Genomic DNA, 27,456 nt, shown 5'->3' on the forward strand with positions numbered 1-27,456 from the left:
GTACTGAGGCCTGCAGATCAGGAAATGATTGATGTTTAAAAGCTAGTTTTTTTTTTTTTATTGTTCTCAAGAAAAGGAGGCATATTATAGCATGCAAGGCCACACGAATTAGTCATGAGAAAACATGGGCAAAAGCCTTTTTGTGCAGTTTCCATGAGAATGAATGGGTGGGGCAGAGTAAGCAGGCTTAGGATTGGGCAGTTTGAATAATAGGCTCTGTGGTACGTGGGAGCTGCCTTTAGTTGTCTGGTACCCAGCCCTGGGATGGTAAGGAGGATAGTGACTCGGCCTGATTAAGGCTAGAGTATGTGTTCAGCCCTGGTTAGTTTCTGTATGAAAGGCATGATCTTGGATGAGTTTTTTTTTTTTTTTAATGACAGAGTCTTGTTCTGTCACTTGGGCAAGAGTTAAGTGACATCATCATAGCTTGCTGCAACCCCCAATGCCTAGACTCAAGGGATCCTCCTGCCTCACCCTCCTGAGCAGTTGGGACTACAGGAATGAACCACCATACCCAGCTAATTTTGTCTATTTTTAATAGAGAAGGGGTCTTGCTCTTGCTCGGGGTGGTATTGAACTTCTGACATCAACTGATCCTCCTACCTCAGCCTCCCAGAGTGCTAGTATAATAGGTATGAGCCACCAAGCCCAGCCAGGATGAGTTTTTCACTCTCTTTAAGAACTGGCTAGTCCTTCAAGGAGCATCTCTCCCCAGTTAGCAATATCCAAGATACCAGAGCATCAAGAATACAAAAAACAAACAAAACATAGCCAGGCATAGTGACTTGTGCCTATAGTCCCAGTGATTCTGAAGGCCGAGGCAAGAGGATTGCTCCAGCCCATGAGTTCAAGACCAGCCTGGGTGAAATGAGACCTGTCTCTAGCACAAATGACTAAATAAATAAATACATAGATCTCAAATAAAAATATTAAAAAGGAAAATAGATCAGGCACAGTGGCTTATGCCAGTAATCCCAGCACTTTGGTAGACTGAGGCAGGAGTATTGCTTAAGGCCATAAGTTCCTTAGGCCAGTCTAGACAAAATAGGGAGCTAGCATTAAAAAAGAAAAATTAGCTAGGTGTGGTGGCATGCGCCATCTACTGGGGAGGCTAAGGCAGGAGGATCACTTGAGCCCAGGAATTTCAGGCTGCAGTAAGCCATAATGATGCCTCTGCACCCTAGTGTGGGCAACAGAGTGAAACCCTGTCTCCAAAATAAACCAACCAACCCCCCCAAAACCCAACCTCCTTCACACACCTGCACCCTCAAAGAGTTAATACAGGGCTTCTGTTTGTTATCTACCCAATGGCCTAAGGGGGAGAGGAGGCTTTTTTTTTTTTTTTGAGAAAGAGTCTCACTATGTCACTCTTGGTAGGGTGCTGTGGCATCACAGCTCACAGCAACCTCAAATTCTTGGGCTTAAGTGATTCTCTTGCCTCGGCCTCCCAAGTAGCTGGGACTGCAGGCGCCCGGCACAATACCAGGCTATTTTCTGTTGCAGTTGTCATTATTTTTTAGCTGGCCTCGGGCCAGGTTCGAACCCTCCATCCTTGGTGTATGTGGCTGGCGCCATAACCACAATGTTACGGGTGCTGAGCCAAGAGAGGAGGCTTATCTTAGCCAAGCTGTGGGTCTGGTTGGGCTGGGCTAGGGGCTGGACGCAAGCTCATGGTTCTTCTTCTCTGTGGCAGGAAGATGAGTGATTATATCTCAGCCATCATCGAGTTGAGTGCGCTGGCTGTCAAACGGCAATATCACCTGCACCACTACGTGGACTTCATCTACTACCGCACGGCGGATGGGTGGCGTTTCAGGCAGGCCTGTGACACTGTGCACCACTTCACCACTGAGGTCATCCAGGAGAGGCGCTGGGCACTGCACCAGCAGGGGGCTGAGGCCTGGCTGAAGGCCAAGCAGGGCAAGACCTTGGACTTCATTGATGTGCTGCTCCTGGCCAAGGTGAGGATGATCCCTTGGAGGTGGAGCCCTGCCCAGGACAGCCTCCCTATGAATGGCACCAACTCTGTGAAATGATAAATGTTAAAACTCACATAGGGTCTGGCTTGGGGGCTGATGCCTGCAATCACAGCACTTTGGGAGGTCAAGGCAAGAGGATTGCTTGAGGCCAGGAGTTTGAGATCACCTGGAGCAACATAGTGAGACCTCATCTCTACAAAACATAGAAAAATTATCTGGGCATGGTGATGCAGTAGTCTCAGCTACTCAGGAGGCTGAGGAAGGAGGATGGCTTGAACCTGGATTCTGAGGTTGCAGTGAGGTAAGATCATGCCTTCACTCCAGTCTTGGCAACATAATGAGACCCTGTCTCTAAGAAAATAAATAAATAAAAAGACTTATTGTATCAGTTTGCTCAGGCTGCCATACAAACTCACCCCAGATGGGGTAGCTTTAAACAAGAGAAATTTATTCTGCCATAGTTCTGGAAGCTAGAAGGCCAAGATCAAAGCATTTTCAGATTGATTTCTTTTAAGGGCTATGAGGGATGAATCTGTACTAGGCCCCTCTCCTTGGTTTGTAGATGACCATCTTTTCCCTATGTCTGTACATCATTTTTTCTTTGTGCATAATCTTTGTCCTAATCTTTTCTTATAATTATGCCAGACATATTAGATTAGGAACCACCCTAACAAGCTCATTTTCAACTTGATTGCCTCTGAAAAGACCTTCTTTAAAAACATGGTCACATCCTGCAGTACTGAGGGTTAGGACTTGTGAATTCTAGGCGACGGGGTACCATTCAGCCCAAAACAATAACAATGATGGAAGAGAGGTGACACATGCAGAGGTGTATGGACACCCATGTATAACGTTTTTGTGGAAGTTCTGAGCAGTACGTGAGTTCTGGATTCAGAGAGTGAATTCCAGTCCTGCCCCTGCCTCTTTTAGAGACAGACAGGGTCTTGCTCCTTCACTTAGGCTGGAGTGCAGTGGTCATAGCTCACTGTAACCTCGAACTCCAGGGCTCAAGTGATCCTCCTGCCTCAGCCTCCTGAGTAGCTGGTACTATAGGCATGAACCAACACATCTAGCTAATTTTAAAATTTTTGGTAGAGATGGGGTCTAGCTATGTTGGCCAGGCTGGTCATGAACTCCTGGCCTCAAGTGATCTTCCCACCCTAGCCTCCCAAAGTGCTGGGATTATTGGTGTGAGTCACCACACCCTGTCTACTTAGTGGAAGTTTGACTTTGGTTGTATTACTCAACTCTTTCTGCTTCAGTTTCCTCATTTATACCAGGGTGATCATAAAACTTGATCACAAGATTGTTGTTGCGCCTCTAGGAGAAGCTTCTCAACTTAATGAGCTCACTTTTGACTCTCCTTCCCTCTTTTCACCTTTCTTAGACAAGTTGCATATTTCCCTCTGTGTGGAATACTTTCCCCCACAGCTTGGGTTAGGAGAGGGGGAGATATCTGACTTTTGAGGAGCTCCTGGGATGCAGAAAGTGGGATGAGTGGGCTGAGCATCCTCTACTGCCCATTCCAGGATGAAGATGGAAAGGAACTGTCGGACGAGGACATCCGAGCTGAGGCGGACACCTTCATGTTCGAAGGTGAGGAATAGGGCAAAGCCAAGGGAGGGCAGGGAGGTGCACCATTGTCTGCAGATAGCATCTGTACCTGTCTTCAGGCGGCCTCCATTCAGACGACTTCATCTGCCTTCAGGTCACGACACAACATCCAGTGGGCTATCCTGGGTGCTGTTCAACTTGGCAAAGCACCCAGAATACCAGGAGAAGTGCCGGGAAGAGATTCAGGAAGTCATGAAAGGCCGGGAGCTAGAGGAGCTGGAATGGTCAGTTTTGGGTGGGGGAATGATGGGGGCAGGTTGAGGCCAGAGTCTTGGGTGCGTGCGAGTCTTTGCTCTCTAATTTACTTGATGTGTGACCTTAGACAAATCATTTAAGCTTCCTGAATTCCAGTGTCTTCCACAGTAAAATGGTGCTGATAATAAGGCCTATGCCCACCTCCTAATGCAGGATTTCTCAGAGTGTTCTAGTTACAATTATTGCAATAATGCTGCATAACAAACATCCCCCAAACTCGAGTTTGCATCTAGGGGTTTGCATCAAGCTTTTTTTCTTCCTGCCTCCCTCCCTCCCTCACTCCCTCCCTCCCTCTCTCTCTCTCTCTTTCTTTTTTTTTTTATAGTTGTCATTATTGTTTAACAGGCCTGGGCTGGGTTCAAACCCACCAGCCCTGGTGTATGTGGCCAGTGCCCTAACTATTGAGCTATGGGCACCAAGGCTGTTTCTTTCTTTTGTTTGCACATTACTCTTGTTGCTGCTGGGCTTGGCTGATCAAAGTGGAGTTGCTTCCAAACTAAGGGTTGGGTTTGGGTCTGTTCTTGGACCCACAGCTATGCTAGTCACATTCTTCTCAAGGCAGGTTCGAGAAGCACAAAAAAGCCTCACAATTTAAAAGCTCTTTAAAAACATACCATGGCATTGACTAAAGCAAGTCACATATCCAAGGCCAATATGAATAGGGCAGAGAATATACACCATTCACCAAGCAAAAGTCTCTGCAGAATCATATAGCAAAGAGCACAAGTGCCTGGTTCTAATGCCGAGGGGAAGTGGAGAATGAGCAACAATAATCCAGTCTCTTTTAGATGTCTGCTGTCAGAGCTGATTCTGGGTGATGCAGGGAAAACACAGCATTTAATAGCATCAACTTGCACAGTGAGAAAGTTCTTTTCTGTTCTCTTTCAACCTTTTGCATTATGACCTCAAAAAGACACTCTCAGTTTGGTGCCACTGTATCCATACACTTTGTTAATCTGCCTTTTTTTTTTTTAATTTTGTGGGATAGGGTCTTGCTATATTGCTTGATCCTCCCAAGAAGCTGGGACTACAGGTGTGCTTCCATACCCAGGTATTTAAAAAAATTTTTTTTGGAGAAGGGAGTCTTGCTATGTTGCCCAGGCTGGTCTCAGTCTCCTGGCCTCAAGCAATCCTCTTACCTCAGTTTCTGAGTATCTGGGATTAAAGACATGAGCCACCTTGCCCAGCAAATCTGCCTTTGTAATAAAGGGAGAAGATGCCTCAAGTTTGAAGAGTTGAGCAGGAGATGTTATCTCGCTACAATTTAATAACACTTTTCTGTTTTTGCAATGGTATTTGTATGTATGGAAGCTTTACAGTAGGGTTACTGTTTGCCCTTTGTGATAGCAATATAAAGTATTTATTTATTTATGAGATAAAGTCTTTCTCTGTCACCCAGGCTAGAATGCAGGAGCACAATCATAGCTCACTGCAACTTCAAACTCCTGGGCTCATGTGACTCTCCTGCCTCAGCCTCCTGAGTAAATGAGACCACAGGTGCACACCACCACACTCAGTTAATTTTTTTCTCTTCTATTTTTGGTGAAGATGGGATCTCACTCTTGCTCAGGTTGGTCTTGAATGCCTGACCTCAAGCAATCCTCCTGCCTCGGTCTACCTGAGTTCCAGGATTACAGGCATGAGCCACTGCATCCAGCTATAAAGTTTCTTTAAAAGAGAACCTGCCCAGCTGCTCTTGAGTGTGTGTGTGTGTTTGTGGGAGGGTCACTGTGGCCTGGCCTCAAGTCACAGTTTCATTCTTTCCAGGGATGACCTGACTCAGTTGCCCTTCACAACTATGTGCATCAAGGAAAGCCTGCGTCAGTACCCACCCGTGACTCTTGTCTCTCGTCGCTGCACGGAGGACATCAAGCTCCCAGACGGGCGCATCATACCCAAAGGTGCCCACCATGTGCCCTCTGATGCTGGTGCTCTGTCCCTGATGATGTGGTTGCTTTGTCGTCCACGGGGGCCTGACCATGCCTGCCCCATGTGCACTATCCCTATAGATGGGGCAGCTTTCTACGTGCCTGTTGCTTTTGGGGAGTTAGGGGAAACCCAGTTGTGTGTGTGTGATTGACATGCGTGAGTCCTGGTGGAAAGGCAGGAAGGCAGTATGGCAGGGTTGGCACTGTGAGGGTGCAGGTAGGGGAGGATCACTTTCATTCACTTGCTAAATATCCTTTGGAGATCAGCCCTGTCCTGGGTGATGCTGGACATCTAAAGTGGCTTCATCCCCAGGTCCCTTCAAAGGTGGGGAACCTATAGCCTCAAGGCCACATGTGGCCCTCCAGATCCCCAAGTGTGGCACTTGACCAAATCCAAACTTCACAGAACAAATTCCTTTATTAAAAGGATTTGTTCTGGTTGGGTGCAGTGGCTCATGCCTGTAATACTAAGACTCTGGGAGGCTGAGGCCAGTGGATTGCCTGAGCTCAGGAGTTGGAGACTGACCTGAGCAAGAGTGAGATCCTGTCTCTACCAAAAATAGAAACTCTAGCTAGGCATTGCAGCAGGCACCTATAGTCCTAGCTACTTGGAAGGCTGAGGCAAGAGGATTGTTTGAGCCCAAGAGTTTGATGTTGCTGTGAGCTGTGATGCCACTGCATTCTACTGAGAGTGACAAAGTGAGGCTCTGTCTCAAAAACAAAAAAACCAAAAAAACAAAAAAGGATTTGTTCCATAAAATTTGGATTCAATCAAAAGACTTCACTTAAGGATACAGAAGGCCACATGTGGTCCCAAGGCTGCAGGTTCTCCACCCCTAGACGCAGCTCAAATATGCAGAGAGATAGCTCTGTCTAGGGAGTAAAGCAGGGAGGGCTACCTGGATGAGAGAATGGAGGAGGTGATCCTTGGAGGTTGGGGAGGTAAGAGTAAGTATTCTTTATGGAGCAGAGCCTCAGGGTGCAGCTTGACTGCCAGATGGTGGTGCTTGAACTCAATCCTGAGGGCAGTAGGGAGCCAAGGGAGGTGTTTGAGCTGAGGAGGAGCAATGTCAGATCTGTGTGTGAGAAGGATCCCTCTGTAGCGTGGCAGACAGAAAGATAATGATGTGGTCCTCTTAGAGAAAGATGGGGGAGTGGATTGGACAGCAGAATTTTTTCAGGGAAGGCTGGATAGGCAATGATGGCAGATGGCATATGGGAATGCCATGGCTTCAGGGAGACACAGGGAAGGGGAGATTTATGGAAGAAGCTCTGGTTTCACTTGGCCTGCTGACCCTAATTCTCCTCACAGGAATCATCTGCTTGGTCAGCATCTATGGAACCCACCACAACCCCACAGTGTGGCCTGACTCCAAGGTGAGCTCCTGCCCCACCAACCCTCCCTGCCCTCTCAGCTCATTCCTCCCCAGAAGGGGCAGCCCCTGGAGCAGGAGGGCCTCCCCACTGCCAGTCAGGGAGCCAGACACCAGGGCTCTTACAGTGACTGAACATCCCCCCATATATTCATCTGTTCATTATTTGATTAGGTTGACAAATATATACTGAGCACCTACTGTGTGCTGGGCCTGTGATGGACAGTGAAGACAGAAGATGATACTGCCTTTGCCCTCATGGAGCTCACAGTGAAGTTCAGGGAGAGGAAATAGCAAATAAGCTCATTTTGGGGCTAGTTACAGTAGCTCATGCCTATAATCCTAGCATTCTAGGAGGCTCCAGTGGGTGGATTGCTTGAGCTCAAGAGTTTGAGACCAGCTTGAGCCAGAAGAAGACTCTGTCTCTGCTAAATATAGAAAAATTACCCAGGTTTTGTGGCAGGGGCCTATAGTCCCAGCTACTGGGGAGGCTGAGGCAGGAGCATCGCTTGAGCCCAGGAGTTTGAGGTTGCTGTGAGTGAGGCTGATGCCATGACACTCTAGCCTGGGGGACAGAGTGAGACACTGTCTCAGAAAAAAAATTATTTTGTATATTGATAAATGCATGAAAGAAAGAAAAACTCATGGGGGTGGGTGGTTTAGCTCAGGTGGTTGGTTGTAGAGAAAGAGATGTTTGAGCTGGGACTCAAAGGTGTAGAGAACAGGGAGAAGTGTGTTCCAGGCAGAAGAAACAGCAAGTGCAAAGTTCCTGAGGTGGGAATGGGCTGAGTGTGCTTTGAACAACAGAAGGATGCAGATGCGGTTGCACTGTAGTGAGTGTGGGGTGGAAAGGAAGAGAAGGTCTTGAGGTGCTCTCCAGCCACCTGAGCTGCTCTCCAGAGGCTGAGGGAGGGAGCCAGGCTGGGATGGCTGGGCCAGTCCCCAGACTCACCCCCAGTCTACTCCTGTCTAGGTGTACAACCCCTACCGCTTTGACCCAGAAAACCCACAGCAGCGCTCCCCACTGGCTTACGTACCCTTCTCTGCAGGACCCAGGTAACTCATGGATTTCCCCCAGTCCAAACCAGGTGTGGGCGGAAGAGAGCAAGTGGAAGATCAGGGATGTTTCCGTCAGGAGCAGAGTCCACATCTCACTCACCAGCCCAGCATCCTCTCTGCATCCCCCCAGTCCACCAAGAAGCCCCCCTAAAAGCAGACTCTGCCATGGCATCGCTGGGTATTGGGCACCTACTGTGTGCCAGACTCAGAGTTCTGGGCTTCAGTGTTCCCAATGTCTCTACCACATCATTGTCCCCGATTTTACAGATTGGGGAGGTCCATTAACCCAGGAAACACAGCTAGTAAGAGGCTGCGCCAGGATTCAACCACGTTCGACCCCAAAGTCACATTAATTTTAGGGATTCTTGTGGTCTCACTTTAACCCTTATCCCAGGCTGCCCAGGATGCCTGCCTTATTTTAGAGAGGCCTATGAGGCCGAAGATCTGCCCTTCCCCTGTCCCATTCACACTGCAGCTGGGCCTGAGCCCTGTCCCCTTTCCTGCAGGAACTGCATCGGACAGAGCTTCGCCATGGCCGAGATGCGCGTGGTGGTAGCGCTAACGCTGCTACGCTTCCGCCTGAGCGTGGACCGAACGCGAAAGGTGCGGCGGAAGCCGGAGCTCATCCTGCGCACGGAGAGTGGCATCTGGCTCAATGTGGAGCCGCTATCTCCGCGAGCCTGAGCAAGGGGTGCTTCTGCGAATCCTGGGGATCCAGGCACCAGCCAGAAAGGCCCAGGCCCCGCCCTCAACACCCTGGGGGCATAGACCACTCCCTTGGAAGTGCAGGCTCAGCTCCTGTGGGACCGGATTCTGCAGTCTAGCAGCTTGATGGCGCTTGCCACCCTGCTCAAGGAGAGGCTCCGCCCACTGAGAGTTCGAACCGGCCCCTTGAGGTTTAGGCACCACCCCCTGAGTTCCTGCACCTGTCCTGCCTGAGGCACCACACTTGGCCACCCTACACCAGACTCAGTCCCACCGCTAGAATTCTGCGGTTTTCCTGGGCCTCGGTCCTGAGGCTCCAGGTGCTCAGGCTATGCCTACTGAACCTTCTGAGGATGAGAACCCGAGACCCACCTCTCTGACTCAGGACCTACCAGGGTGACTTCTAAATTGAGGACTTGGAAGCTGGAGCCTGAGGTCAGAGCCTGAACCGGTGACATCACCCACCTGAGGTGCTCAGCTCATAGGGGTGGCAGGTTGCATCCCAGGACTTGGCTTGTTTGCTTTTTTGTTGTTTTGTAAACCCAGACCCTTGCAAGCTCCTTCCTTCCTCCTTTGTACAAAAGACCTTTGGTGAATGTTCTGATTTTTGTAGAATAAAAGCAGGGGATACAGACCTTGCCGGCCCCCCATCCCAACCCCAGCTCAGCCAGCCTCTTATACCTGTAGCCCTACACGGATATGAAGGGTTCCTTACAGTTGAGAAGTAACTGAGGGAAGCTGTGGGTTAGGAGGCTGGGAAGCCATTTGTCTTAGGGCATAAACTCATTTTTGGGGACAGTCATGCATTTCATTATTTCCTCAACAGAACACTTATTAATTGTCTGCTGGAGCTGGGCCAGGAGTGCCTCTAAGACCAATTCCTGCCTTAGCAGAGGGTTGGAGACGTACTCTGAACAAATTCTGCATGTAAATGTTTATTTACAAGCCATGACAAGTGCTTCAAATCATGGCCCTGGGCTGTGCTCCTGCTCATTGCTGGAGGAGGGTGAACATAAAAGGGAAATGGGAGATGGGTCAGAACTCTTTTGGTACTGGAGTAGGAGAAGTTGAGTGGGTGACAAGGGGAGGGAAGAGCATTCCAGGTAGAAGGAAGGGTATCTGCAGATGCTCTGAGTTGAGGGAGAGCACATAGTGCTCAAGGAACTCGCAAGGACCTGGAGTGTTTGGATCTGGGGAGCTGAGGCAGAGTGGAGGAAGGGTGGTGGACATGGGCCAAATTCACAGGCTTTTTACTGAGGGCAATAGGGAACCATGAGGGATGTGTGAGCAGGGCTGGCATGGAGGTGGCTTTTGTGAGGGGGAGGATTGGAGGTTTTGATCCTGGAAAAGAGGGACGCTGAGGTCAAGACAGGAAAGTTGTGGATTGAGGTGATTAGCTGTGGAGGTCAAGGGGAAGAACACTGAAGGAGGTAGCACCTGCTGGGATTGCCTGTCAAGGCACTCCTGGGCTGAATGGGAAATGTATGAGCGCCAACTGGCTTTAGGGCTTCAAGAACACATCATGTGTCAAACACCTCCTGCCTCTTCTCGTTGCAACTGCCATATGCCAGCAAAAAATCTTGGTTTTGAGAAGTGACATATGTGGGTTCTGTTACAGGCATGAGCCACCACACACAGCCTATTATTTTACTTAACAGAGATGGAAACTGAGACCCCAGAATGGTAGCTCTGGGCACGGGACTGCCCTTCTCTGCACCCGAGTTTTCCCTTACTGTGTGGATTTTCCAGGATTATCATGCTTGTAGTGTGCATTGAGTTTCTGCTAAGGGCCCTGAGGGTTAATGAATGAGAGTAAGGGGAGGGAGCATGTGGTCTGTGGTTCCCAGGACTCTGCTACACCTGTGGGAGTCAATCTCAAAACACACCCAGGCCTGGTCCTTTTCACTGAGCTGCTGTGAGAACCTCTTTTCTCTTCTGAGTGTGAAGGATGTTCCCTCTACTGGATGGTTTGGAGACAACAGGCTCTAAGGATTTCTTTTTTGATTAGTTCAGCATATGCACTGGTGTTTGAGTGTGACTGTGTGACTGCATGTGAATTTGAGTGCCTGTGCGTGCGTGTGTTCGAGTGTATGCATGCATGTGTATGTAATATATGTGGGTGTGACTGACAATGCATGCATGTGCATTCATGTGAATGTATATAAGTTTGCCCACATGTGGGGTAACTGTCCACACTGGGCTGTGTTCCTGCTCATTGCTGGAGCCACTGTCAGAGCCCCCTGCCCGATCTCCAAGTGTGACCTCGGAAGTACTGGCAGAATATTCTGGAGAAATGGTGCCCTTGGAAGCATCTCTGAGTAATTATAGGTGGGTATCAGCAGATAAATACACCTATTTGCTCACTCTGGGATCACTTTGAGGTGCATGTTCTGTGCTGATTCCTGGAGGTACCAGGCAAGGCTTAGCCTCAGTTGCCCACAGTGGAAATGTCCTCAAATAAGTTCCCTTAACTGCTGTGCTATTCCTTCCTTCCTTCCTTCCTTCCTTCCTTCCTTCCTTCCTTCCTTCCTTCCTTCCTTCCTTCCTTCCTTCCTTCCTTCCTTCCTTCCTTCCTTCCTTCCTTCCTTCCTTCCTTTGAGACAGTCTCACTCTGTCGTCATGGGTAGAGTGCCATAGCATCGTCATAGCTGACAGAAACCTTAAATTCTTAGGCTCAAGCAATCCTCCTGCCTTAGCCTCTTGAACAGATGGGATTTCAGACATCTGCCACAATGCCCAGCTAATTTTTTTTTTTTTATTTTTAGTAGAGAGGGAGTCTTGCTCTTGCCCAGGCTGGTCTCAAACTCCTGAGCTCTGCCCAAGCGGTCCTCCCACCTCAGCTTAACTGCTATGTTTTCCTTCCAGTCTCAGCTCCCCACCACCCTGCTGTTATATCCTTGGATCACCTCCCAAAGAAACTGGCAGTTAAAATTTTGTCTTAGGATCACCTCCAAATAAAGTATTTGCACCCAAATCCCTTGCATCAGAGTCTACTTCCAGGGAACCCAAAGACACACGTGTTGGTTCTCTCCTCTCATTGTGACCTTTTTACTGAGGAGGGACATGAGGCTCAGAGAGGGCAAGTCACCTGCCTAAGGTTACATAGCTGAACAGTGGACGAGTCCAGCTTTGGCCAGGGGTTTTTTGACTCTGAGGTGTGTGTTTGTGTACTCTCAGCTAAGGGACATGGAATGAACAGGGAACAAGTTGTAAGGGTAGAAACTTAAAAAGGAAATACTCCCACTTTTTACTTTTGCTCTCCATCCCCAACTCAACAGTTTGATATGATTTCTTTCAGTTTTAAAAAATTGCATATAAAAACCTTTTTTTTTGAGACAGAGTCTCACTCCGTTGCTCAGGCTACAGTGCTGTGGCCTCAGTCTAGCTCTTAGGCAGCCTAGCTCTGAACCAGGTTATACTGATTGCATTTGTTAGGTAAAGTCCCTCTTATAACTATGTCTTGCCTCCAAGAGGTGTGTCTCACACTGTGACCCCCTACCCCATTCCTCCTTCCCTCTCTTTGCTCCCCTATTCCCTCACCTCCCACCATGTACTAGGTCATCAATTGTCCTCATACCAGAATTAAGTACATTGGATTCTTGTTTCTCTATTCTTGTGATGCTTTACTAAGAAGAATGTGTTTCAACTCCATCCAGGTTAATACAAAAGATGCAAAGTCACCATCATTTTTAGTGGTTGAATTGTATTCCATGGTATACATATAACATTAACAGCTTGTTAATCCATTTCTGGGTTGGTGGGCATTTAGGTTGTTTCCACAGTTTGGCAATTGTAAATTGAGCTGCAATAAACAGTCTGGTGCAAATGTCCTTATGATAAAAGGATGATATTTTCTTCTGGGTAGATGCCCAGTAATGGGATTGCAGGGTCACATGGGAGGTCTAGTTTGAGTTCTTTGAGGATTCTCTATTACTTCCTTCCAAAAAGGTTGTATTAGTTTGCAGTCCCACCAGCATCGTAAAAGTGTTCCCCTCTCTCCACATCCAGGCCAGCATCTGCAGCTCTGAGATTTTTTGATGTGGGCCATTCTTACTGGGGTTAGGTGATGTCTCAGAGTAGTTTTGATTTGAATTTCTCTGATAATTAGGGATGATGCGCATTTTTCCTTTTCTTTTTTTTTTTGAGACAGAGTCTCACTATGTCACCCTCAGTAGAGTGCTATGGCATCACAGCTCACAGCAACCTTAAACTCTTGGGTTTAAGTGATTCTCTTGTTTCAGCCTCCCAAGTAGCTGGGACTATAGGCGCCTGCCACAACGCCTGGCTATTCTGGTTGCAGTTGTCACTGTTGTTTAGCTGGCCTGGGCTGGTTTTGAACCCACCAGCCTTGGTGTATGTGGCTGGCGCCGTAACCACTATACTGAGCCGGTGAGCATTTTTTCATATGTTTGTTAACCAGTGGTCTGTCTTCTTTAGAGAAGGTTCTATTCATCTTTGAACTTCTTTCAAAAATAATTTAATTAATGATCTTTAAAAATTTTCATGGCGCACCAGTTGAAAATCACTGCTCTGAACTTTCCCAGAGCTTCCCCCCATGCTTTCTGCCGCCCAATCCAGTGCATGTGGTCTGCTGCCACCCAGGTCAGGAATTTGGCAGCTCCACCAGTTGATCTTGCCCTCAGTGTGGCCTAAGGGGCCTGCTGGGTTTCAAGTTCTTGATGAATGAAACCTCAACAGGTGCTTCTGATGTAAATATTGGGTTAACTTTCATCAATTACTGTCCTGGTCTCCAGTGTCTCTACTTCCTGTTTCTCCCATGTCTCTTGATTGATGCACCTTGAGTCTTGATTAACTCATGACATTTGAGGATAGAAGCAAGAATGAGCATGTGTGCTGGATCTTTACACTCTTGGTGTAGCTTTGAGAGCTGGTCCTTATACACGGCACACTCCCCCATATCATTTGTGTTTCTACTCAGAGAACACCTCATGAGGAGTCCCTCATTGATCACCGGGTCCAGAACAGCCACCTCAGTTACTTTCTAGCATGTTTCACCCTGTTAAATGTGGTGTCATGTCACCACCTCCACCATGCACCATTGTTAAGCAGTCCCAGGCCTGTCTATATTCAAGGCAAAGGGAAATGGACTCCTCATCTTGTTGAGGATAATGAAAAAAACTTTGAAGCCATCACTTTTGTTTTTAAGTGGCAGGACATTTTATAGGCTATGTTACCTCTCTAAGCCTTAGTTTCATTGTCTGTAAAATGGGGATAATCACATGATGCTCTTGTGATGCCAGTGCTGAGTAACTGGCACACAGGAGAACACTGATAGGTGGTGGCTGGTTGTGATACCCTAAGTGACTGGGGCCAGAGCTCCTTCTCCTCAGGTGGTATCGAAGTTCCAGATAAAGTCCTTTCCCTAATTTCTAATTTTGCCATAAGCCAGACTGACATTTTAAGATGTTTTCTTGAAGAATTGGGCCCTTACAATCTCTTTCTGAAGGATTAGTAAGTCGCGTTGGTAGCCGTGATTCTTACTTCAAATAAGGAAATATTTATGGGAAGATAAGAGATGGGGGAAGTTTTTTTTTTAAATTTCAAATTGATATGAGCACCAAAAATAAATAAATGGGACATGATCCAGCTAAAAAGCTTCTGCACAGCTAAGGGTACCACAAGTAAAGCAAATAGGCAGCTTTCAGAGTGGGAGAAGATATTTCCATGCTGTAAGTCTGACAAAGGCTGATAACTAGAATCTGAAGCAGTCACCTTTGAGGGTCTGGGTTAGAGCCTGAGATTCTGCATTTCTGAGGTGCTGCTGGTAATGAAGATGCTACTCTTGTCTGCAGACCACATTTTGAGTATCTAGTTCTTAGAGCTCATGGCTGCAAAAGTCCCCTTCTGCCCTAAACATTCAATGAGCACCTACTATGTGCCAAAATTCCGTTTTACCTGTGCTAATGTTTAATTACTTCACTGTGTGTCTGGTGGAAGTTATTGTACTATCCTGTTTCCTCATTTTCCTTCCTGCTTGTCCCCATGCCCATCTGGGCAGCCCTGTTGCCCCTCACTGCACTGGATTAGGGAAACCTGGCCCCACCTCAGTCCTTCTCTGGATGGATGAACCTGTCAGCTGCTGGATCCATCCCAGTAGAGGTATGCACCTCAAGTTTTTGGGAGGGAGTTCCAGGGTCTTCCAAGACTCTCTAGGATGTTAAGCTGGATCAGATAGGGCTACAAGGCATGTGAATGTAAGGGGAAAGTTTGGGCATGTCTCCCAAATTTAGTCAACCACAGGAGAAACATTTATCCCCATTCTCTCACTCAGGAGTTCCATCCTTCAAACACCTCTTTGTCTTGGAGCCTGACCTCAGAGGGGCTAAGATAACCCCCCTCCCAGGGGAATTTGAGACCATATCTGCACAAGATGTGCTTCCTTGAAGGCTAATATCTCATTTCCTAGATGGGAGGTCTGATCTCAGGGACAGCTGCCACTGCCCACACTCAGAGCAAGGAGGGGAAGCACAAAGACTCCACTCAGTGATTCCCGGCTTGGCTCTCCTGTGCTGAACTCTGTCTGCTCACAGCCCTTCTCAGCTTTACCCCCCTTGGCTCCCCTCTGTCCCTGGATGCTGAGCCCAGTCTCCAAGCTTGCCCTTCCCTCTGGGCTCTTTATCGTCAGAATCTGACCTGGATTAATTCCCAGTGATGATGGGGGTCTTTGTTTCTGTTCTTGGCAGTCTTCTTTCAACCTAGGGTCTGAGCTGTCTGGAGGCAGTACTTGAACTCCTGCCATCCTATGCAGCAGGGCCGGAGGCTTTATCTCCTAATTCTTCTTTGGGAAACAGTGCGCGATGTCCTCATAGCCCATGCTTGGAGAGGAGCTCAGATGTTTTGTTGCAAAGTTTATCCTGGCTCTGCCCACTTGGCACCTGAACTCTGAAGTTCATCCTTTTCCTGGCAGGGATAGCTGTAAACCTGGGGGCCCAGAGAAACCTAGAAACCTTTGCCCTTCGTTTGAGCGGGAGGCGCTGACCCTAAACATCTAGCTCCCACAGTGTGTTACTTTGAGCTGGTTCCTCTCTGCACAATCCAGCTGGTCCCGCCCTCCTGCTTTGGCCAAATGCCCAGGGAGGCAGCTAGGCCTGCAGGGATTGGCTGATCCAGCCCAGCCCAACCTCCTCTAGGTAAGGTGTGAGGGAGGAAGTCTCAGGAGGAGGAGAGAGGAAGTGGTGTGGACAACTGATCCTGAGAGAAGTGCAGGCGGAGGGTGGTGGGGCTGGAGGGTCCTGGCCCAGGATAAAGAGAGGGTGCCTGAGACTGGGGCAGCTCAGGCTGCTAACCCAGGGGACTGGTGGTTTCCGGGTAACTGAGCTCTTGGCAATGTCCCAGTGATTCCAGCTGGGCCTTTCTGGGTTGTAATCAGCTTTCTTTCTCCTTTCTCCTCCTCCTTCTTCTTTCCACTCTCACTCTGTCTCTTCCTCTGGGGTCCCTGGGTCTTCTTCCTTGCTTTCAACTCCTATTCCCCCATCTCTAAGCCCTCCTCGGCCCTGCCCCTCTGTACTGGCCTGGAGTTCCTTTCCCCTCTCCAGAGCCTCAGGAACTCTGCCTCCAGCACTCTGCCCTGCAGGATGCCGCAGCTGAGCCTGTCCTGGCTGGGCCTGGGGCCAGTTGCAGCTTCCCCGTGGCTGCTGCTGCTGCTGATTGGGGCCTCCTGGCTTGTGGCCTGTGTCCTGGCCTGGACCTACTCCTTCTATGACAACTGTCGCCGCCTCCGCTGTTTCCCGCAGCCTCCAAAACGGAATTGGTTTTGGGGTCACCTGGGCCTGGTGAGTGTGGCAGCAGGATGGGTCTGGCGTATCAGGGTGTGTGGACTTCCCAAGGAGTGGGAAGGGGGCTCAGGGTGGTGGGGGTTGAGATGTGCTGGCATCTGGGAGGGCAGAGAAGCCAGGGAGGTGGCTCCCTCATTGCTCTTCTGTGCCTCCCCAGGCCTCTCTCTCCTCTTTGTCCCTGACCCCAAGGCTGCTTAGGATACTTTCCCTGTCTGTCTTCCTACACCGATGCTCCTTGAGGGCTGCCTGGAGAGGGCTCACAGAGCAGTGACCACCCTCCCTTCTACTCTCTGGCTGGTACACAGTCTTCATCACTGGACTTGAGGCCTCCTCAGCGGTCTACTCCCTGCTTGGCTTAGCTCTGTTAAGTTCAGGTCAGTGCCTACATCTCCCCATATGAATTCTCTGTGACCCTCTTATCCCCAACCAACAGGGCACAGCTAGGCCAGAGGAGTGTTGTGGTCATGCTCTCCCTCCCTACCTTTCCTCAGGCACTTCCTTTTTCTTATCCTGCCTTCCATGCCCAAGATGTCTCAACAGGCCCCTTGTCCAATTTGGGTAAAAGCTGATTCCTTTCCCCTTCAGGAGGGATTGCTTTGGCCTCTGCTCTAACAGCCAAACTTCCTGGGGAGAGGCTCCTTACACACCATCCTGGCCTCATCCCCAGAGGCTCTTCCTACATTCACCATTAGCTCCCTATTGCCAGAATCATACTTAGAATTTTCTGTACCTGTAAGAATGTCACCTCCTATGCTATTGATTCAAGTATTGCATTCCCTGACCACAACTCCCTCTCCTTCCAGCTTCCTTGTTTACTTCTCGTCTTACCCCCCCCAGGACTTCCAGTCCCTTCTACTCTCCGAGAGCATATTTTCAACCCTTCTATTGCCGCATCTTTGCTTAGATTCCTATCATTTGCTCATGGGCAGAAGTCTCTTGCCAAATGGGCTTTCTTTTCTTCCTTTCTTCCTTTTTCTTCCTTTTCTTTCTCCCTCCCTCTACTCTCCCTCTCTCCCTCCTTCCTTCTTTTTCTTTCTTCCTTTCTCTTTCTCTCTCTCTCTTTCTTTCTTTTTTCTCTCTCTCTCTCTCGCTGACTGCCCTGTCTTTCCCAGAACTTCCTCTTCTCTTGGTTCTGCTGCCTTCCTCTGGTCCCACTGGACCTCACCGTCAGTGCTCTGTCTCTGCTGTTGTCTCCCCTCCTCATATGGAGGTCCCTCAGGGCCCTAGCCCCTCCTCCCTCTCTCCCAAGGCCACATCCTCACCCATGGCTCCAGCTAAGCTGACCATCGGTTCCTTCCTTGGAGGAGTTCCAAGTTCACATCTCAGGAGGCCATGCCTCCCTTCCCTGTGTGTGTGGGGTCTCATAAACACCTCATCACAACAAATGAGAACCTGAACCCATGACCCCCTTTCTACTCTGCCCCTGCCCTTGGTCTAGTCCACCAGTTGCCCAGATCTCACACTGTGGGGTCCACTTCTCTTTCTCTTGCTCACACATCCCATCCTTCAGCATGTTTGGTAGTGCTGCCTGGACAATTCTCCATTAGTCCCCTCTTTGCATCCTCTTGCCACCTACAGACTCCTCCACTGCCATCTGTCTCCTGGATGCCTCCTTGTTGCCCCTCTGCTCCCTTTGTCCACTTTCCCTCAGTCCTGGAGAGACTTTTCTGAAATTTGGTTTAGATCATGCCACTGCTTGGGTGGAAATCTGTCACTCTAAGGATGAAGACTAAATGTTGCCTGGCCAAGCCCTGCTGCAATTCCCAGTTCCATCTGCCCACTGGATGTGCTAATAAAAATTTCTGTTTTATTACCTCAACAAGTCAAACCCTTCCTGCCTCAGAAACTCTGCTCATGCTGCTCTTATGCCTGGAAGCTCTTTCCTTCCTGTGGACACCTGGTCTTCCATTTTCAGCACAAGTGTAACTTCCTTCTAAAAGCTTTCCTTGATTCCCTAGACCTTGGCCTTTGACTTGAACCTGCTCACGCTTAAATAGTCAATTGTCCAATTATCTGTTTGTTATCCATCTCTCCCATTCTATGGCATCATTGTGTGTGTGTGTACACTATATCTACAGTGCCTGGTCCAGGGATTCACATACAGTAGGCATTTAATGACTTAGTGGTTGAGGCCATGTCCCAAGTATGAGTGAACCTGCTGTCACCTCTCTTTGGTCAGCCAATGCCAAACAGCCGAGCATCCAGCTTTTCCCTTCCAAAGTTCAGCTTCTCTTTCCTCCTTGGATGAGAACTTCAGCTTGTGGAGAGGCTTTTTGCAATCTTGTTGCTCATCACAGAACGAGATATCCCAAGCTCATCGTGAAAGTTTTCTGAGATTCCAGGTCTTAGAATGTTCTCAGCAAGCCCTGGAGCCAGTGGGAATGTTATAAAGTTACTACAGTTCCACCTCCCCCTCTGAGGGCTTGGCTGGCCATGGAACCTGATTTGGGTCACTCTTTCCTCCTCCACCCACTCCTGCTGTGTGACCTTGGTTGAGTTACTCTCCCTCTCTAGGCTATTCTCAGCACATGCCTTGGATTCTCATCTCAGTCTCCAGGGCACAGGAGGCAGATCACAAAGGTGAAAATGTCTGTTGTTCATTGTGTCGGAGCAGGTTGGTGGTCAGCCTCAGAAAGGGCATCTCAAGGGACCAGCAAGGACCTATTTTCAGGAGCCAACCAATCTTCTCCTCCCCTTTGAGGGATGTGGCTTCAGTCTTCTCATTTGTAATGGCAGTGGTAATGGACGTGCCCGTAGGGAGGCTGTACAGGATGCACTGTGCACAGAGCCTGGTGTGCAGAAGATGCTCATGGGTGAGAGCTGCTGTCCTGATGGACAGTTAGAGTTCCCCTCTGCTCCCCTGGGGTCTTCCAAGAATGGAAGGTCCCCAGCATGCACCTGGAGCCATGTGAGCCAGCCAGGACATGAAAAGATGTGGAGACCAGCCCTGGGGATACATCATGAGGTCACATTGCTACCCACAAACTTCCTCCATGGGGACCTCCCCCTGTGGTTCTTCCTGGGGCTGGAAACAATCCCAGGGAAAGAAGTATAGAAGACACCTGAAAAGGAACACCTTGGAGAGAGGAGAAATATATAAGAAACAAAAGGGACAGAGAAGGATAAGACTAGGGGGTGAGAGAAGCCTTTGGCAAACAAAAATAGCAAGGGGAAGAAGAAATAGATAAGAAGTTTAAGAAACAAGAGGGACACTGCTCCAGTAATGCAGGACCTCTAACTAATCCAAAGGAAAAACTCCATTCGAGAAAGCAGGACCTTTGACAAAAAAGAAACAAGAGGGACGCTGCTCGAGTGGTGTGGAACCTCTAACAGATCTGTAGACTGAGGGAAACTCTGCTCAAAGTAAACAGTTTACTTCTGGCACTCCATCCTTAGTCAAATTGATGGGGAACCTGCGTGAGGAAAGTGGAACTTTGCCTATGCCAAAGAGGAGCTCAAAGTAGTAAGTGGACTTTGGTAAATAGTAAAAAAGAAAACAAGAGGAAGCACCGCTCAGAGTAAGGGGGACCTTTGACCATTAATAAGAAAGGGAACAAAAAGAAGCATCACTCAGAGTAATGCAGAACTTTTGGCAAAAAGAAGAAGCATAAGAAGTTTGAGATAAGAAGTTTGGGAAAAAGATAAATGTAAGAAAAGGATAAGAAGTTTGGGAACAGGTTGTAAGAACTCATCAGTTAGGGAAAGAACCTCTAACTGCTTTCCCCATACCATCTTCCATTGTCAACAGGAAGCAGTTTAGAACGGTTGTTGCCCCCGTCCCTTTAAGGCAGTCAACAGAAAAAAGAACAGCAAAAAAAAAAAAAAGAAATAAAGACAGGCCAGAAAGACCTTCAGCAAAAAAGAAAGGCAGGCCAGAAAGACTTTCAGTAAAAAAGAAAGGCTGGCCAGAAAGACCTTTGGTAAAAAAATAGGCCAGAGACAGACAGAGAAAAAAGAAAGAAAGGTCAGAAACATTCGGCAAAACACAAAGATAGGCCAGAGAGATCTTCAGCAAAAGAACAGACAGAAAAAAACAGAGAAAAGAAAGGCAGGTCAGTGTGCTATCATGGCAATTCAGATAGAAGACCAGTTGAATGGTCCCCCAGTTACATCCATCTTAAAATACATAAAAGGGGGGAATATGTAGGAGACACTTGAAAAGAAACACCCTGGTAATAAGGGAATGGGGAGGGATTGGTCTCTCGTTAAAGAGCAAGAGAGAACATACATCATTGCTTGGCAGTCTCCACACCTGTGGTGTAAACAGCCATGGGATCACTTCTATAAATAGCCATGGGAGAAGCTAGTTGAGCTCCTACTAGGCTCCTACTAAGACTGGCTGCTGCACCTTTGAGTTGCTTAGGCACCTCTGACCTGACTGAGACAATGGACTCTGTGGCGCCTATGGGAGCCATACCCAGAGCAAGCTTGTACAGCTGGCACTTTCATGGGTCAGGGCCAGCGACCTAGCATCCCAGCTCCAACAAAGAAGATCTGCCTTCTTGAGCTTACCTTGGCCTCCCTGTGGGCAGAGAGTAGGTCTTTTCCCTCTACCCTGGCATGTATGACCCAAGAGAGAAAGAACAGGAGGAAGCAGAGATTCCTTCCATCCACACAGAGCCCAGACACACTATTTACTACCGAGGCAGCACCACCTCTGGAGGCTGCAGGGGGGATGGACTGTGGTTCCTTCTGTGGTGGTGACAACCATCTTGCAGCTTACCCCCACAGAGGAGGGCTTGAGGGTCCTGACTTGGCTTCTGGCCACTTATCTCTATGGCTTTAAGAGGTCACTGGGCCCTATCTTTCTCCTCATTCGTTTGTGCCACCCAATGGTGCCTGGCCTGTTGCCAATGCCCCAAGAACCCACTTGGAACACTTGGTTGTGGGCACCATGGCACCGCCTGAAGCTTCGGAATCCCTCCCTGCCCAGCTTGTATATGGCCCCTGCAGAATCCAAGGCCCCTGTATCTCTGGGTGCCCTTGGTCATCTTTTTCTTTCTTTTATTTATTTGCCAATTTCCCCCATTCTGGTGTCCCTGGGGAGACATCCCCAAACTTGTAGATACAGAGATAGACTAAGACACCCCCACATCTTGTGTAGTCAAGGCTGGTTCCAGGAAGAGATGGGGTTAGGGAAGCCATGAGGGGAATCAAGTTTCTGCCATTGGGGCAGGCACGTGAGCTTTCTGGAAGAGAGGTTTTTGGAGTTGGTCCAGAATGATGAGTAGGAAGTTTTTAAGCAAAGAAGAGAAAGAATATTCTGTATGGAAGGATAGCCTACTCCACAGCCTGGAGGTGACAGTGAGCACCTGGCTTTTGAGCAAAGAGAAGAAGTTTGGTTCTGCTGGAGTGATCAGGGTCAGAGGCAGAAAAAAGGGATAGGGGAGATAGGAGAGGGAGTGGATTTTGAGGGCCACTGGGAGCCATGGAGGGTGTGTGAGCAGGGGAGGAGAGATGTTAACTGAGCCTACATCTGCCTGATTTTTTTCTCTTGCCCCATTCAGCTTCCTTCTCTTTTGTTCAATAAAGCACTTGTAGAAGTGTCTACAATTCAGGCTTTGCTTCTGGAGAGCCACACTAAGGTAGTGCCCCTTTATCCTTCTCTGCTTTTGTTCCCTGGCTGGCTTCCCCCCATTTCTTCCTCTTCCTTCTCAGTTCCTTCTGGGTGTCTCCTTAGGTCTTTCCCAGCTGCTTCCAGCCTGGGCACTAGGGGTTATGGGAGCTTCAGGGTGGGACAGAGCATCCTCCTGTGAACTCCAGCCTGGGGTTACTTGCCAGGATGTCGAGCCTGTCCTTGGGGGTGCAGTCAGGGTCTGGGGAAAAGGCATATCTACACCTGCTCCCCGCTTACTTGCTGCAGAGCTGGGAATGGATGTGGCTAGTGTCAGGAGGCTGTGCTGGGACTGGGGGACAAAGGGAAAGTTGGATGAGGTGACATTAGTTGTATCTATGTTTATCTTTTGTTTCTATTCATCCATCCTATCTTTATCTGCCTATCTCTCTACCTATCATCTATGTATCTATAACTCTATATATAAGTCTTTATTTCTCACCTGAATCTATCAACCTGTTTATCTATCACCTATCAATTTATATCTACCATTTTATATCCATATCTCTATATCTATTTCCCTATCTTTTATCTATATTTATCTGTTCTTTCATAATCTATGTACCCATATCTCTATATTTCTATATCTTTATCTCTCATTTTTGTCTGTCATATGTATCTATCCTGTTTCTCACTCTATCCATACATCCCTCAATTCATTACTACAGATCTTCTAGAGAAGACAGAGAGAAGGGGGTGAGACTAGCACAGAAAAAATGATTCAGTAAGAGTATAGACCAATAATCCATGCAGAAGGGTCAAGAGGGGTGGGGGTGTATGGTGGGCAGAAGGCCGCAGTGGGCAGTGGTAATTTCTGAGGCTCCCTGCCAGGCCTGGCATCAACCTTGACCATTTCCAGGTCCAGAGCAATGAAGAGGGCATGCGGCTTGTGGAGGATCTGGGCCACTACTTCCGTGATGTCCACCTCTGGTGGATGGGCCCCTTCTGCCCCATCCTGCGACTTGTCCACCCTAAGTTCGTTGCCCCTCTGCTCCAGGCCCCAGGTATATCTCCCAGGAGCCTATTCCCTGCCCCTAGCCTCTTCCCTGCCTCTGCTCCCAGGCCTTCCCACCACTGGGCAGGGTAGGTTGAGCAGGGAAATTTGCATATCCAATAGAGACTATGGCTCTGCCATTAACCTGCTGGGTGAGTCTGGGCATGTCCCTGGCTCTTTCTCTGGCTGCTGAGGTCTCTTTCACTTGTGAGTAATGGAAACTCAACCCCATGTGGTCTAAGCAAAGAAAGAGAATTTATTGACTGTAAAGTCCAGGGAGAGTAGCCTTCAGGCATGGCTGGGTCCAGGTGTTTAAACAATGCCATCAGGAATCTGTCTTTGTCTCTTGGTTCTGTACTTTTCTGCGATGGCTTCACTCTTATGCTGGTCCCAGAATCTCAACCTCCATGGAAAAATCCCTGTAGTTCCAGAAAAAGTCATAAGATTCCTTTAAAATTGCCTTGCCCACAGGCCTAATTCCTTCTCCAATCACTGCAGTTTAATTGCCAAGACTTAGAATCACACACTTAACTCTGGAACAGAGGCTGGCATTGAATGTCCACCCTCCCAACTACCTGGATTTCAAGTAGGGGAGGTGTAAAGATGGGCTGCTGATTTGAAAAGAAGGAAGATGTTTGCTGGATGGGGAGACACTATAGCCATCCACCCACCAGATTCCTTATGAGGTGGCCATTTCCTGGGTAAGGAAACTGAAGCTTAGGGAGGCACAATGACTTCTCGAGGTCACACAGCATACTGAGGCTTCCCTGTTAGCTCCCAGCTCCTCTGATGGGAGAGACCCTTAAGCTGAAAGGTGATTTTGGAGAGAAGAGATGTTCGGAGTATTGTGGGGGAAGATCCACTAAACCCCCAGATTGATAAACTGTGTCTGGTCAGCCTTGGGGGTTACTCCAATGGCTGGAGGGAGTTGTGGCAGCTCATCTTAGTGAGCAGAGCTCAGCATTTGAGAGGGTAGTATACTCTCTGTATACTAACCAGTATCCTCTGGTTTCTTTGAGTATAGAAGAGCCCTTGACCATAAGCACTTAGAGCTTAGGATAGAATGGAACAGAACTCTGAGGAGTCTGTGTTATGCCTGGGCCACACCTGGGACACTAACAGGACCAAATTTAAATCCTTTCTGGAGTCTGGTCATGTCAGATCATTTCAGGTCCATTTCAGAGCATGTCATGTATGTTGTGGCCATGGACAGGAACATGGTAAAAACTGTCAGGCCATGTCTCATGCCCCAGGACTATGTCAGGAAATGCCAGGGGGTGAGAAGACAGTCAGAGTGTCCTAGGTCCCTCTAAAGGTATTTTGTGGAGTGTTGGGCTGTGCTCAGGTGTTGCAGAACATGTTGGGCCATGTAGTAGCCATGTGAAGGCACAATGGGATGTGCTGTGCCACGTCAGAGTATGGCATTGCTCTAGTGTCTGCAGCAGCCTGGTCTGGGTCCCACACACCTCCCCCACCTCCCTGCTTCCTCTGACCTTGGCCCACTTCCTGCTATTCTGGGCTTGGAGGAGGGAACTGCAGACCCCTGTCTGGGAGCCTCCACCTTCACCCTAAATCCCTTCCCTACCCCTCTTTCTGTCCCTTGACTGTCCTCATTCACGTCAGCTACCGTCACACCCAAGGATATGACTTTCTATGGCTTCCTAAAACCCTGGCTGGGTGAGTAATGCAGGTGAAGGGGGTTGGGGACACACTAGGGGGGCAGGGGAAGGTGTTGCCCTGGCCCACTGTTCTTGGCTGTTTCTATTAGGGGATGGGCTCTTGCTGAGTGCTGGTAACAAGTGGAGCCACCACCGCCGTCTGCTGACACCTGCCTTCCACTTTGAAATCCTGAAGCTTTATATGAAGATTTTCAACAAGAGTGCAGACATCATGCATGTGAGTCCCTTGAGCCCAAGGTTCCAGCCGGAGCTTTGGGAAAAGGGGAGGGACCTCAGGCAGATCTGGTCCAGAATTCCAGTTCTGCTGGGTGGCTTTGGGACCATTGCTTTTCCTCTTCAAGCCTTGGTTTCTTCATCTGTGAAATGGGGATAATAATCGCCACATAAGGAATGGTCAAGCTGATGTAATGGACTTATGTATTTGCTATGAGTAGGTGCTCAGAAGACAGTACTCTCGGCTAGGCGCAGTGGCTCACACCTGTAATCCTAGCACTCTGGGAGGCTGAGGCAGGTGGATTTCCTGATCTCATGAATTCGAGACCAGCCTGAGCCAGAGAGAGACCTTGTCTCTAAAAAAAAAAAAAAAAAATAGCTGTGCATTGCGGTGGGTGCCTGTAGTCCTAGCTACTTGGGAGGCTGAGCCAAGAGAATTGCTTAAGCCCAGGAGTTTGAGGTTACTGTGAGCTGTGACACCATTGCACTCTATTGAGGTTGACACAGTGAGACTCTGTCTCAAAAAAAGGAAGGTAGTACTTTCTACTTTCCCTCACAGAAGTCCTGTAAACTTAAGGCAGTAATGACAAAGGTTGCAGAGTAGCTCTTTTTGCAAAACAAACTACTTTAAAACTCACTGGCCTGGGTGGGCCAACTGGCTTTTTCCATTTGTCCCTTATTTTCCAAGAGGCTAGCCTGGGCTTGCTAGCATGAAGGATCAGAGACAGTTAGTACCCCTGGATGCTTAGTTTCTTTTTTTCTTTCTTTCTTTTTTTTTTTTTTTTTGAGACAGAGACTCATGCTGTCGCCCTGGGTAGAGTGCTGTGGTATCACAGCTCATAGCAAGATGCTTAGTTTCAGAACTAAGTACACTATAATTTTTTTTTTTTTTTACCATTCTGCTGGCCAAATCAAGTCCAAGACCAGCTCACATTCAAGGGATGAAGACTCTGTCTCCATCCCCTGATGGAAGGAGCTGAAAATCTCATTGCAAAGAGTGAGGGATGAAAAATTGAAGAGATTTCTGCAATCATGTAGCACTATGCTAATGATGAAGATGGTAACAATAGCTAACTTAAAAAATTAATTAATTAATTTCTTTTTAGAGACAGCGTCTTGACCTATTGCCTCAGTCGGAATGCAGTGGGGTCATCATAGCTCACTGCAACTCAAACTCTGGGGTTCAAGCAATCCTCCTGCCTCAGTTTCCTGAGTAGCTGGTACTACAGGAGTGTGCCACTATACACAGCTAATTTTTGTATTTTTTTTGTAAAGATGGGGGTCTCACTCTTGCACAGGTTGGTCTCAAATGCCTGACCTCAAGCAGTTCTCCCACCTCAGCCTCTCAAAGTGCTAGGATTATAAGCATGAGCCATTGTGTCCAGCTTTGAAAGCTAACATTTATTGGGCATTTCCTGTATGACAGAAACTATATACCAATTCCATGATACATGTTTTCTGATTTAATTTTCAGAACCCTATGAGGTAGAGATGATTATAATTGCTACATTATAGATGAAGAAATTGAGGGTCAGAGAGATTAGGGAGCCCGTCCAAGTTTACTCAATTAGGAAGTGAGCTAACCTGGTTTGTTTATCTGGCACTAACGTGGGTCAACTTAAGTGACACTGAAGGTTTGACAGTTGAGACCTAGGGGAGGCCAATGCGTTGACCAAGGGCACTCAAAGAACAGGAGGCAGAGCTGAAACTTGAACTCAGATCTCCTGAGTTCCAGCCTTGGGGTCTCCAACTCTGAATAGTAACAGCTTCTTCTTTCACCCAAGCCTAAGGAAGGGGATGTGGGGCAGAAGACTGGGATTTCTGGTTCTTGGGGGTCTATCCTAGTGGTTGGAGTTGGGGAGGGGCTCAAGGGAACAAGACTGATTTCAGCTTTGTCCCCTTCTCTGGTTAGGGCAAGTGGCAGCGCCTGGTCTCTGGGGGCTGTGCCTGTCTGGACATGTTTGAGCACATCAGCCTCATGACTTTGGACATTCTTCAGAAATGTGTCTTCAGCTTCGATAGCAATTGCCAGGAGTGAGTCTTTGCCCAGGGCCTGGGAACATGTGGTTAAGTGGAGGAGGGAGTACTGACCAGGACAATCAGAAGAGCCTTCTCAGAAGAGATGGGAAGCATTAAAAACAAGGAAGGGGAGATAGAAAAAGCAATTCTTCCAGGTAGGTAGAATTGTGTGAGTAAAGGTCAGGAGGCAGGCCAGGATGAGCACAGCATGTTCAGTAGTTAGAAAGG

At 48.4% G+C, this 27,456-nt stretch overlaps 2 protein-coding genes across 12 annotated transcripts in view; both read left to right on the plus strand.

The window, feature by feature from the left end:
• LOC128581490 (ultra-long-chain fatty acid omega-hydroxylase) overlaps nt 1–12,720 on the plus strand; it is a 76,242-nt gene extending 63,522 nt beyond the window's left edge. For 5 of the 6 annotated variants that reach the window (XM_053584408.1, XM_053584410.1, XM_053584411.1 and 2 more), the window contains 7 exons: nt 1,694–1,961; nt 3,509–3,575; nt 3,688–3,817; nt 5,616–5,749; nt 7,089–7,153; nt 8,123–8,205; nt 8,715–12,720. In XM_053584408.1, coding sequence (XP_053440383.1) covers nt 1,694–1,961; nt 3,509–3,575; nt 3,688–3,817; nt 5,616–5,749; nt 7,089–7,153; nt 8,123–8,205; nt 8,715–8,892 — 925 coding nt within the window. In that variant the 3' untranslated portion in view covers nt 8,893–12,720. Of the gene's footprint in view, nt 1–1,693; nt 1,962–3,508; nt 3,576–3,687; nt 3,818–5,615; nt 5,750–7,088; nt 7,154–7,323; nt 7,575–8,122; nt 8,206–8,714 lie in introns of those variants that run through there. The other variant, XM_053584413.1, reaches the window with a different exon arrangement.
• A 3,371-nt stretch (nt 12,721–16,091) lies between these two features.
• The window catches only part of LOC128582208 (cytochrome P450 4F3-like), a 28,403-nt gene continuing 17,038 nt past the window's right edge, over nt 16,092–27,456 (plus strand). For 3 of the 6 annotated variants that reach the window (XM_053585894.1, XM_053585893.1, XM_053585896.1), the window contains exons 1-5: nt 16,092–16,706; nt 23,183–23,327; nt 24,941–24,994; nt 25,086–25,213; nt 27,122–27,243. In XM_053585894.1, the coding sequence (XP_053441869.1) occupies nt 16,509–16,706; nt 23,183–23,327; nt 24,941–24,994; nt 25,086–25,213; nt 27,122–27,243 (647 nt within the window). In that variant the 5' untranslated portion in view covers nt 16,092–16,508. Of the gene's footprint in view, nt 16,707–16,866; nt 17,084–23,182; nt 23,328–24,940; nt 24,995–25,085; nt 25,214–27,121; nt 27,244–27,456 lie in introns of all 6 variants that reach the window. The other 3 variants (XM_053585891.1, XM_053585895.1, XM_053585892.1) reach the window with 3 other exon arrangements.

This window comes from Nycticebus coucang, chromosome 3, assembly GCF_027406575.1.
Source record: "Nycticebus coucang isolate mNycCou1 chromosome 3, mNycCou1.pri, whole genome shotgun sequence".
Taxonomy (NCBI): domain Eukaryota; kingdom Metazoa; phylum Chordata; class Mammalia; order Primates; family Lorisidae; genus Nycticebus; species Nycticebus coucang.